This window comes from Corvus brachyrhynchos, unplaced genomic scaffold (assembly GCF_000691975.1).
Source record: "Corvus brachyrhynchos isolate BGI_N302 unplaced genomic scaffold, ASM69197v1 scaffold616, whole genome shotgun sequence".
Classification (NCBI taxonomy): domain Eukaryota; kingdom Metazoa; phylum Chordata; class Aves; order Passeriformes; family Corvidae; genus Corvus; species Corvus brachyrhynchos.
Genome location: NW_008238831.1, coordinates 443,302 through 455,635, shown reverse-complemented (window position 1 = coordinate 455,635; position 12,334 = coordinate 443,302). Strand labels below are relative to the sequence as shown.

Genomic DNA, 12,334 nt, shown 5'->3' with positions numbered 1-12,334 from the left:
GTGGGTTTGTGGGTGTGCCCCTCCTGCGCAGGGGTGTGTGTGTGTGTGTGCCCATCCTGCTCCTGGGGCTGTGTGTGTGTGTGCCCATCCTGCTCCTGGGGCTGTGTGTGTGTGTGCCCATCCTGCTCCTGGGGCTGTGTGCCCATCCTGCTCCTCTGTGTGTGTGTGTGTGTGCCCATCCTGCCCAGGGCTGTGTGTGCCTGTGTGAACTGTTCCTTTCTGTGCCTGCTGTGCCTTTCAGCAAGCCAAGCTATGAACACGCACAGAGAAAAACTGTATTTCAGATAAATTCACCCCAATGCACTGAAATTCCCACCTGGACCTTTGTTGCTCTTTATGTTTTTTTCCTTCTGTTTTCCCTCCTTTCCCTTACTGGAGTGAAATGCTCAGAGGAGGAAAATCTTCCTCCCCAGCTGCCCTTAAAGTGCCTGGAGCCAGCTGCAGTGTTTGGGATCCTCCAGCTGCAGTGGAACAAACGGAGCGCACGTCCCCCACAGATCCCTGTACAGATATCCAGTATCCTTCCCCTCGGACTGTTTGCAGTAGAAAAAGTAGAATATGGAGACTCGGGTATAAATGTTTACACACAGTCATATAATTACATAACATGAAACATTTTACATAGTTTGAGGTGAGCATATCTTTAGACTTTTAAACATTAGGAGTGCAAGTTTAATGTAATCATTGCTTCTTTAACACTGAAAATATTATGGATTTATTTTTTAAAAAACTTAAAAATACTGCACCACTCCATAAACAATGTTTCCATTAAGTAGCTTGGAAAATTAGGCTTTATGTCAACATTTGTAAAAATTAGAATCTGATGTAGGTCCCTACAATTTTAAAATAGGTTACTTATCTGATTTACTTTGTGATGGGCTGTAGGTATTATACTTCACATTCTTTATAGGGCAGCTGCTGGCACTTGCACTGTCCGTAGCCATTGATGATGATGAAGGGTCCTTCGTGGGTGGGTTCGTACTCGTTATAGGGTCCTTGGTCTGACATATTGGCCATATGCAGCCGCGTTTGGGATCGGAGCTGCCTGTGGTTTTGAATCATTGAGCACTGCCTAATTCTTCTTAGTGTGGGAGGGCAGCACTTCCTGGAGATGAACACTATAAAAATGATAAAAAAGAAAGAAAACAATAAAGCCATTGTTCCTGTAATTACCCTCTGAGTGAAGATGGCATTGTTTGGCTCAGGGAACTGTTCTTCGGTGGTAACGACCATGCCCGCCGTAGTTGGAATCTCTTTGTCTCCCACATGGAAATGAGAAGAGCTTATTCTTTTCGTGTACTCGGTAGTTGGAGCTGTGTACGACGTCGTAGCCACGGGGGTAACCACAGTCGATAAATTCCAGCAAAGCTGAAAACCATACACTGCATCCAGAATATCCTCTCCCTGGGTGTGGTCGGGGCTGTGGCAGAGGATGGAGGGCTCCCACCGACCTTGGAAGCCACTCAACCATGTGGCCAAGGCGCAGATCTTTGGGCTGCATTCCCACAGATTGCCGGAGAGGCCCACGGTGGTGAGGGATGTCAGCGAGCTCAGGATCTTGGAATCCAGAGTGGTGAGCTTGTTGTTATCCATGAGGAGGGTTTTAAGGTTAGGCATAGTTTCAAAGACAGTGAGGTCGATGGCTTTGATTTCGTTTCCAGTCAAATCAAGCTTTGTTAAGGTGCCCCAGGTCCACTCCATCCCACATGTCAAGTTGCTAATTTTGTTCCACTGCAAGAAGAGCGTGTGCAGGCTGCTCAGCCGGAGGAAGTGAGCAAAATTAATCTTTGTCAGCTGGTTGTGCTCTAGGTGAAGCTCCCTCAGCTTGATTAATCCCGCAAATCCATTGCGAGCCAAACTTCGCAAGCGGTTTGTGCTCAAATCCAGGAATTCCAGGCTACGACAGTCCCAGAACAGGCGGACCGGGATGGTCCGCAGGGAGTTGGATCGCAAGTGCAAGGTCTGTAGCTTGCGAAGGCCGTAGAAGAGCTCGGGGTGCAGAGAGGATAACTGATTAAAAGAGAGGTCCAAATTCTGCAGGTTAAGCAGCTGGCTAAAAGTTGTGTTTGGCAAATGAAAGATTTTGTTGGAACTTAAGACTAATTCCTTAAGTTTATACAGTCCTTGAAAAGAATCTTCTCTGACTGTTGCAATTTGATTATGATCTAAGTGAAGCCAAGTAAGTTGACTGAAGCTTGCAAATTGATCCCTTTCAAGTTCAGAAATATAATTGTGCCTCAGTGACAAACCTAGCGAGCCCTTTTCAGTGGTGTTTGGCACTGAGTGAAACCCCTGAGAGTCACAGTAAAAGAGCAGCTTCTCACAGCGACATTTTGGTGGACAAGCCATGCCCAAGGCAGGCAGCATTTTTAAAACCATACTCATTGCATATAGTGCTGCCAGCATACGAGCCCCTAATGGCCACTTGAAATGTAAGCCTGCAGAATATAATTTAGGAAAACAACAAGATAGGATAGCCTTATCAGTACACTTGGAACATCACGGTGGAAGATTTCACTGCAGATAACATTGCCATGCATTTCCAACAAGCTAATTCTAAATGCAAGAAACAACTTACTACGACAAACCGAATACTTGGACATTACACTTAGGAGGAGGCTTTATCTCGATTACGGAGGGTTACAGTGGCACTATCGGAAAACATTTTTTTCATAAGGTTCATTGCAGAGCAATCAGCTTTAGCATCTTAACTGCTCCTTTAAAGCAGAGCCGTCATTCATTATACAAGGAACAGAGAAACGCAGGAACTTACCCATTCTTTTGAGTACATTGGAGGGTGCATTCAGTCGTAGTTTGAGACTCAACGCCGTGAGTCTGTGAAAGGCTCTAATATGAGACAGCCTTGAATAATTGACCGGGTTTAGAGTCCTTTGATATTAGTGCAAAATCCACGATGCTCTCTTGGAATATTCCTTTTGAAATTGCTGCCTTGATCTCCTCTGACAGGTCTGAAATTTTTAAGCCTTAATACAAGTTTTCGTCCTCCGTGGCTGCTCAGCTGGTTAATTGAAGCTCACGTTTTCCTTTTCCGCAGCTGTGGCTTCCTTTAGTCCTAACTTGTTGATGGCAGATGGGTGGCTTATTGCTGAGAGAAGCTCCTGTAGTAGCATGAGTGCATTTACTGAAAAGCTTTTCAGGGAAGCGGTACAAGAATGGATTTGCTTATGCGCTGCGACCACACAGGGCTCTATATAGGCTGACGTCACCTGGTGACGTTCCTTTTGTTTGGGTTTTCCAGAAGCTTTGCTGTTTTAAAGCATTGTTCTGCATACTGTGATCGTGTTAAAGACCACTGATAGAGGGGGAAAAATCCAGCGGCAGGAGTCCTTCGTCCCCGCGACAGAAGGAGCAGGAGAGACTTGCAGCACCCTGCTCCCCCCACATCTGCGCCGGCTCTGCGCAGCTGGGGTTAAAAGCAGCGCAGAGCCACGGGTGGAAGTGCCTGAGTGCTGCCTGCTCCCACTTCTCTACTAAATCTCCCTGCATGAAAGGAACTTTTAGATGCAAAATGCGCAGAGTTTGAATAGAGGATGCTGGTCAGCACTGGCTTTCATGGAGGTGAGAGGGATTGAGCAGCTCAGAGCTCCGTGTGACAACTATGTGCGACTGTGGTCCCTGCAGAAGTGCAGAGAGCAGTGGTGTAGCTGGAGCTGGTGTGTCAGGAAGTACAGCCTGGGAGCAGGGCACAGGAGCAAGTGCTTCGAGCCAGGGGAAATTTCTGGAAAAAGCAAAGCTTGTGTTAAGGCACAGGAAAAATTTAATTGGAATCCAGCTTGACAGTGTGTGGTTATGAAACTAGAAAATCTATTTTCTCCTCCCAAACGGTGGCTTTTGTACTTGCTTTTTCCTGGGCACTGGAGTGCAGGGAGGAAACGGTGAGGTTGGCATTTCCAGTCGGGGCTCGGAGCAGTGCGAGGGCTTCCTTGTGGTCACTCGCTATGTCCTGCTGCTGTGTGTTCTCTCAGAAAGGGGGAGACCGCCTCCATGAGCCCCTGGCTGCAGGGTGGCTCTGTAACAGCTATCCTGTGGGTTTAGGGCTGCAGAGCTGTGTCCCTGCAGAGCTGTGTGTGCTGGTCCAGCCCCGCCGGGCTCTGGTCGGAGTGTGCTCGCACAGCCAGGAGGAGGACACTGGGCTCTCAGGCTGTTTGCTTGCTTTAAAGGTTCATTGCCCCATTATTCAGAGCAACCTCTCCTCTGGGACAGTCGGTATTGAAAGGTAAATGACCAGGCTTGATTGACATTTTTATATGTTTTTGGGATGCATGTGCAGATAAAGCCTTCGGAGCCACTGCTCTGGTTGTGGCTGGGTGTGGGTGCAGCAGGGGGATGCCGGCTTCCTGCTCCAGGCAACTTGGATAAGCTGATAAGCTTTTCTTTTATTTTCACCTTGAGATATAAAGCAATAATGCAGTAGGAGGCACTTGACAATGTTTTCTGTGTAGCAGCGAGGTATCACCTCTGACCTCCAAGATCTGGAATGAGCCGAGAATAACAAATTTCCCATGCTGATGGAGCAAGATGAATTGTGTCAAAAGAAGGTTTTAAAATAAAATGGCCTTTTACCTTTGTTATTAAGTGTTGGTTCCTTGCTTTGGTTCCTTGGAGGTCCTTGCTAAAACTAAGACCTGCTGTTTCCTGCCTGCTTCTCCCTTGGCTGTCTGCTGGTGGTGGGAAGGGGACACTGCCTCTGGTGCTCCCTTTCTGGGATGGGCAGACTCAACGGGAGCACTGGGTGGAAAGTAAAGGGATGGAGAAGGTGAACTCTTTAACAACACACAAGAAGAAAACCTCAAAACCCCCTCAAACCTCAAAAAGAGCTAAAGCAAAACAAATAAACCCTACCCTGAACCCATTAGGAGAGTAACTGTCTTTAATGATTAAGCAAATTAGGAAATGTTAGATAAATTTCTTAAATTGCTCTGCCATAGTAAATATTTTCACATTTGCTCCAGGGTGAAAGAAATACATGCAAAGAAATTACATAAACCTATTTAAAGAATTTCTTCTTGTTTAACGTTCAGGGTACAAAGAGCTGAGGCTCAGCTGCCAGCTGCCCAGCGGAACCGCAGCACCTGCGGACGGTTCTGGGAGCAGCTCTGCGCAACACCCCGATCTGAAGTGTTGCTTTGAATTCTAAGAACGTTTCAATATGTTACCGTAACATTTAACAACAACATTCCAAAGGCTATAATTTGAGGTCAACTGTTAGCCCTCCCCGCTGCTGCCTCTTCCACTCTTACCAGGAGACCGAAATTAGGGATCGTTGGAAACATTTTGCTTTTTTGCATCAGTATCTGCTGGTAGGTTCCTCCCACGTCAAGATTGTGTAATTTGGCACAGAGTTAAGAGTTAATGTTCAAACACGGTGAGTTGCTCCTTTTCTGAAGCTCTCCATTCTTTGGCCCTTAACCAAACAAGGGCTATTTAGCACCTTGCCAGCGAGTTTCCTGTTTAGGAAACTGTTAACACGAACTTTATGGGTGCTTTTCTTAGCAAAACATGTTTTTATGTGCACTTGCTGTGAAATAGCAGTTATTACCACAAGTGTGCATCTGAGTCTCCTGAGTGTGGAACACTGCAGTGACATTCACATTGTTCCTTGGGAGCTGCCTGGGGTATCAAGGTGTAACAGGCTGGGAATAAACCCCCAGAAAACTCATGCAAATGCATTTCTTCTGAGCCTGAAAAGTCATTGCCTGGCAAGGAAAACCATGTTGATGCCATCTGGGCACTTCTGCCCCAGCGGGAGCTTTATGGCAGCCTGAACCCTCACGTTCAACGTGGACAGGGAAATTGGCAGGAATAAGCTTGCTAGGACCAGATAACCCTTTTGGGGGCTTCTCACCTACCCCACTCCTGGGGCAGCAGCACAACTGGTTTTCCTGCTAAACCCATGCGCTGGGAAAGTAGAATTGCACCCTGAGGCGAGCGTTGTCATTTAGTTAGGCTGACATCTTGTGGAAGCCTTCCTAGTGTATTAAGAACAACATAAAAGCTAATTTTACTGGATGTAGATGTGGGGGCTGCGTGGCTTTGCTGTGCTGGGGGCCTGGAGGGCGCAAGTCCTGGAGCTGCAGGTGATACTGCAGCACCCGGGACACGCAGCCACGTGTGTGGCACTGCACAGGCAGCCAGCTCACCCCTCTGCCTGCAGGAAGGGCTGTGGGAATTGCACCTCGGGGGCCATGGGAGGGTTTGCTGCTTTTTGGCCAGAAGGTTGTTGTGCTGTGTCACGGGACTGTGAGGCAGGAGGTGGGCAGGGACGTGTGGCTGCAGTGTCACCGTGCGTGCTCTGTCACTCGGATTCGCTGCCGTGAGCTGGGGTAGGACTGAGCCCTGGGAAGGGGCACATGGGGCAAAGGCATGTCCGAGGTGATCCAGCAGCAGCAGCAGATGTGCCCAGTGCTTCAGAGAGCCGGAGAGTCCTTTGGGGCAGGGCAGTGGGAGGGATGGGTCACGGCACTGTAGGTCGGGTGTCGTTGTCTTCCTGGGAGCAGAGGGCACGTGTGGTGGCATCATGCCCACCACAGGAGGCTGTCACCTCCCTGTCTGGCAGCTCTCTGCACCTGGCACTGGTTGCACATGGTAATTCCTCCTTGTAGCGGGGTGAGTGCAGCAGCCACCCTTCCCCTCTCTGGTGCAGCCTGGCCGTGGGGAGGGATGTCAGGCTGGCAGTGCTGTGGCACTGCCAGCTGGGCAGGGGGGACAGTGCAGGCAGCTTTATTGTCACTCAGGTTCTTGCTGAACCCTGGACCATGCCATGCAGCCCGTTTCCTTTGCTGAGCTGTGGGCTGGCTGTGGGAGACTCCTTCCTGCAGCAAACCAGGGCACAGTCCTGCTTCCTCCACCAGCAGACCTTGGATGTGAAAACACTGCTGGAATTTGTGTGGGCCACGCTCTGCTGCTCTCACTGCCTGGCCTTGAATCAGCACTGTTCTGTCTGGAATTTGGTGGCAGCCCTGCTGTCACAGTGATGGAGGGCCGTGCATGCTTATCCTCTGTAGACACGGAATTAGGCTGGGGGGCAAGGCAGAACCAAGCCTGGGACAAAATGCCCCTGGGAGCTGATGTCCTGTGTGCCCTGGAGGCAGAGCTCAGAGGTGGCACGTGTCACACCACTGCCTGCCCATAGGAAGGTGTGCCAGGCACTCATTTGCCACTTATTCAGCCCCATCATTAACCAGGATGCTGCCTGTGGTACTGACATCCCAGAAGACAATTCACAGACAACCTGAAGCAGAAACCTCTCTGCCAACCATCCTTTTTGGGTAATTGTATGGTGAGTGGCAGGTGGGGCAGTGGTGGCTCTGGGCAGTGGCACATCTGGCTCACATCTGGGTGCTGATCTGGGGAGGGGGCATGCTGGGCTCTGCAGGGATGGTGTGAGGTGGTGCTGAGCAGGAGGCACCATCTCCCTCTGTGGGCTCAGCTTAACCCAAACTGTTGATGAACCTTTAACAACAGATGTTTGTGATGTTTAGCTACAAAAACGTATCTTTGAGTGGCTGGTTACAGCACATGCTCTGCGGATCCTGGTGGAATGCACCACCACCACGGTGCTCCTGTATCTCCAAAACTCAGTTGGGATTAGATTTTAACCTCCATAGCTGCAGGAAAAGCTTGGATGCATCTTTTGGTTGTCTGAATTCAGGTGGCACACCTACAGCAGGAGTGCTTTGTGACAGAAATGGTGATTCTGCTCCCCTCCCTGTACACAAATCCCCTTTCTTTGCTTTGAGCATTAAAACAAGCCCCACTGGGGATGGTGGTGTGAGCTGGCACAGCAGGGATGCAACAGGGAATGTTTGTGTTGCTCTGCAAGCAGGGCAGCAGTGGTGGGGGAAGAGCAGAGATTAAGGAGGTGGGGAAATGAGCAATTTTTAACATCAATTCTATCCTCTTTGATAAAGATCTGATTTAATTTAAAGTAAATTTGCACCATGGCTAAATTTATTATCCATGATGCTGGACAGAGTTGGGATATTGTACTGCAGGATAATTGACATGGTCATCATGACCCTATTAAATCTACTGAATCTATTAGCTGCTCACTGGCTGCGGGGCTTGTGATTCCCTCAGCAGAGTTTTGTGCTGAATATCTAAAAATCCTATTAGAAATCTGAATATTTGGGCTTCACTCTTGTGAGTCCTCCTAATCCCGTGGGTAGCAGGAGCTGATGGCTGGGCTGCCTTGTGCTCCTGGGTCATTAGCTGGCTCCTCAGTGAAGGTTCACACCAGACATGAGGACCAGTTTTTAATGGTCAGGCTAATTGGTTAGTGGAACAAATTACCCAGAAGAGCTAAACTGGCACTTGGAGCCTTTAAAACACGATTTATTACTTGAGAGAGGAAGACTAGCTCAAACAGGACTTTTGAGCTGTGGGGTGGAACCAATGGGTAAAACTCCCGAGGTGTGTGGGAGCCAGGACAAAGTGACAGTGGTGTGGCCCGGGATGATCCTCAGCGTTCCCAGGGGCGTTCATGCTGCCACAGGCTGTGCAGCTCTTCATGTGTTCCACCAGGTCCTAGTGGGGTTGATTGGCCCCACGGTGTTTATTATGCATGGAAAAAAAAGTCAAGAAACTTCAGCTGGGCAAAACTCGACATTGTTGTGTCCAGGACCTTGGTTGGAGTTGGCTGTGATGGTTTAAGATGTCAATGGGAGCAGCAGGGTGTCTGTAGAGGTGTCCTGGGTCTGTCCTGTTCTGCCCCAGCTCAGCCCTAACAAAGGATCCCAGTCAGTAGCTCTGTGTGCTAAATCACCAGAGCTAAATTAGCAGGGTGCTTCATCCTGCAGCCTTCCAAAGGAAATTCTGGTCATGCTTTTGACAAGCTTCTGTACTAAAACTTCTGCATGCCAACAAGGTGGAAATAAACTGGAGCTGCCTTCCTAAAATCTACTGGGGCTGGATTCTACAGCTCTTCCTGTGCTGGGACGTGGTGCAGTAGGAATGGATCAGCAGTGAGGAATCAGTGCTGCTCAGGCTGTAATGTGCTCTTTGTTGCATAGTGGTCTCATGAACTGATTGTCCATTAGTGGAAGCCATCTCTGGGTTTTCCTCTCATCCAAAAGGCATCTGGTGCTGTGCACTGAGGCTGTTGTGGGCTGTGAAGCCAGGGACAGCAAAGTGGAATTGATGGGCGGCCTCGCCTCAAATCCCTGCTCCTGCTTCTTGTTAAAATGGTAATGTGGGAGCACCCGGGGAGAAGTAAAATGGCACTTCTTGGAATAGCTGAATGTTTGGCTTTCTGCATAATAGATGAGCATATATCTTAGATCCAAACTTGTTCCTGGGAAAAACCCCAGTGTATGGGGAGGGGTGCTGTGGGTTCAGTAAAATGGTCACGTTGCTGTGGGTAAACAGGGGTGAAACAGCAGGAGGAGAAGCAGCTGCCACTGCAGGTTGGTGTCTCGGAGCAGCTTGTGCCTGGTGGCAGCTTCTGGGGTCAGTGTCCCCCTGTCCCCCTCAGGTGCCAGCACTCCCCACTGCCGCCAGCATGCCAGGGACAAAGCCATTGATCAGCAAGTCTTGTCTGTCATATCCCCCGAGCAGGGGAACAGCAAAGTGTTGGGTAAATCAGTGCATTACTCTTCACTGTATTTCGAGCCTTCAGCTTCGATTTTTGAATGCAGAGCAAAGACGGGGGCCAGTGCCAGGGCTGCCGAGGGCTGTGGCAGCGCCACAACGAGCTCCTGGGTTTAGCTTCAGTCACTTTTCAGTTACCTTTTGTGATGAGAATCAAATAACTTGATCATGGCAGTGACAAATCTTCAATAATTCATTACACTATAATGACATTACAACATCCTAACTCCCTTCCCCCCATTTTTAATTTCTGCTCTAGAGTGGACTTGGTGTTTTAGATTGTTCATCCAGATATTTCACACCAGCCTGTCACCTGGAGAATTGATACCTGGCATACCCTCTCTGCAGCACTGCTAAACGGTTTTTCTTCTCGACTGGATAATTATATTGATTGTGGCTTAGGACTTCAGAAATTGGATTGTGGTTGCATAAAGTGTGTTTTGAAACCCTAATATAAGCTATATTATACAGAAAAAACTCCCAGCAAAACCAGACCACCACCACTGTCTTACCTAACTCTTAATTTGGTACAAATGAGGATATCTTTGACCTCATGTCTGATGGAAAAGGGAAGCTGCCCCTGCTGCCTGGCCCTTTGCCCTCTCTAACAACGGGGCTCAGGAGAAACGTGCTGGATCAAAACCTTGGCAGCTTCCCGTGGGTGGGCCTGGAGACTCACTGGAAATGTTGAATTTCTTACCCAGCAAAAGGTTCATAAGGATTTGACTTTTGATTTTGGGCTTTCGGCTGCCTGCTCAGGAGCAGTGTTGTGTGATCCCTGGGGATGGGGTTTGGAGGCAGCAGTGACTGCCTTATCAGGGAGGTGGAGACCACTGCCAGGGTGCAGAATCACTTTGCAAACCTGAAAAATAAAGAAAGAAGCTTACAATATATTTGAAATGAATAATAACTGCTTTGAGACCCTGAATACCTGTTTATCTCTCTGTCTGCTGTTTTCCAGGCTGGCCGCAAGGAAAGAAGTGATGCCCTGAACTCTGCCATTGATAAAATGACCAAAAAGACCAGAGACCTGCGCAGACAGGTAATGAATGTGTCAGAGGTGGTACTGGCTGAGACAAACGAGTGCCTTGCTGCATGCTTGCCCTCTGGGAAGTGTTGTCTGGGGATTTGTTTCTGCTGGGCAGTGGGTTTGGTGGCCTGTCTTCAGTGAATTAAAAGCCAGAAGCTTCCAGTGCGTGGCTCGGAGGGAAGCACGAGGTGGGAATGTAATTCCCTGTTAATTCCCTGTTAACTGTGAGATACAAATGTTGGAGTCTTAATCATCCTCATGATAAGAGAGATAAAAAAGCCCAACCAAAACCTCCCGAAAAACAACTTTCATGTTGTGGATTTTGAAGATAATCAGTGATATTTTATAATTCTGGTGGTGCTCATCTCGACCTGTTTTATTTGAGAACTATATTTATGTAGCATCAGCCTTTTGTCTGTTTGATTTTAAAGCAATATATTCCCATTTTTGAGTAAGCGAGAATATGGATGAGGTTTGTTGAAAAATGTTTTTATTCTAGCAGAAAAACAAAAAAGTTAAATCAGTGTGTTGTTTAATCAGCTGAGGGAAAGCAGCAAATTTACTCAGACAAAACCAATATGAGCTGCTAAATCAATATTTGTGGCCAAACTGGTGACTTGCACTTCTATAACTAATCCATTTTTTAAGGAGATTTAATTTAAATTGAAGCAAAAAGTGTGTAGACAAGACTTAGTGCAAGGAAAGCCTTGGTCACACAAAGGAAAAGGGATCAATGACAAAAGTAGTTTAAGCTTTACGTATTAATACAGTAAGAGGGAAACAGCAGTGGAACACTACTGCAGAATAACTCATTCTTTTATTTTTACTTTAGCTCCGCAAAGCTGTTATGGACCATGTTTCAGACTCTTTTCTGGAAACAAATGTTCCTCTTTTAGTATTGATTGAAGCTGCCAAGAATGGGAATGAAAAAGAAGTTAAAGAATATGCCCAGGTTTTCCGTGAACATGCCAACAAATTGATTGAGGTAAGATGGTACAAATTAAAATTTAATTGTTGCTAGTTAAATTAAGGCAAGACTAGGCAAAACAGGTTTTTCAATTCTGTTGAAGCACAAAGCAAATTCTGTAATAAATTTCCTTTTGAAATTTTATTTGAATGAATTGAAAATGTAAGCTTATCAAAAGGAGCTGTTAAATAACCCATGTAGTTGTGGATATTACAGTGTGAGTGGGTGATAAAGGTTTTGTTACTTGGAGGTGGCCATTTGGAGTACGGGAGACGGAGGCAAGATTTTCCTCCTGGACGGTTAGACCCATTGCTTTGAAGCCTGGAGGGTTTTTCTTTCCAGTAAAATCCCACTGAATATAAACAGGCCTTTTATGTGAAGGCTTTTAGAATGAAAACCTGCTCGTGTGTGTGTAAAGAGCAAACAAGACACTCGGAATGACAACACCACTTATCCCTGCCACCCCTCTGTAATGAAAACCCAAAGGCTCTCAGCTGGTGGAACTGCAGACCAGAGCTCTAATTGGGGGGGAAACCAGGTTAAATGGGACCAACCTGTCTTAATTGGAATCCCAGGGTCACTGAGGCTGGAAAAGCCCTCCGAGCCCATCGAGTCCCAGCTGTGCCCGATGCCCACCTTGTCCCCAGCCCAGAGCACTGAGTGCCACCTCCAGCCCTTCCTGGGACACCTCCAGGGATGGGCACTCCAAACCTCCCTGGGCAGCCCTT

General features: G+C 47.7%; 2 protein-coding genes across 5 annotated transcripts in view; one reads left to right on the top strand and one right to left on the bottom strand.

Moving 5' to 3' along the window:
• The window catches only part of CTNNA1 (catenin alpha 1), a 105,529-nt gene that overhangs the window by 44,146 nt on the left and 49,049 nt on the right, over positions 1–12,334 (top strand). Inside the window, exons 1-3 of one of the 2 annotated variants that reach the window (XM_017738161.1) lie at positions 7,212–7,300; positions 10,571–10,651; positions 11,472–11,624. In XM_017738161.1, the coding sequence (XP_017593650.1) occupies positions 7,298–7,300; positions 10,571–10,651; positions 11,472–11,624 (237 nt within the window). In that variant the 5' untranslated portion in view covers positions 7,212–7,297. Of the gene's footprint in view, positions 1–7,211; positions 7,301–10,570; positions 10,652–11,471; positions 11,625–12,334 lie in introns of those variants that run through there. The other variant, XM_008636745.2, reaches the window with a different exon arrangement.
• Positions 572–4,236, bottom strand: LRRTM2 (leucine rich repeat transmembrane neuronal 2). Of its 3 annotated transcripts, none has more exons than XM_008636743.2 (2): positions 2,774–4,236; positions 572–2,438 (listed from the first exon to the last, which is right to left on the bottom strand). In XM_008636743.2, exons 1-2 carry the CDS (start codon positions 2,775–2,777, stop codon positions 889–891), a joined length of 1,554 nt encoding a protein of 517 aa, XP_008634965.1. In that variant the 5' UTR covers positions 2,778–4,236; the 3' UTR covers positions 572–888. The 3 variants fall into 3 exon arrangements, with proteins under 3 accessions (XP_008634965.1, XP_008634966.1, XP_017593651.1); XM_008636744.2 differs by having other exon boundaries at positions 572–2,010; positions 2,774–3,424; XM_017738162.1 differs by having other exon boundaries at positions 572–1,989; positions 2,774–3,420.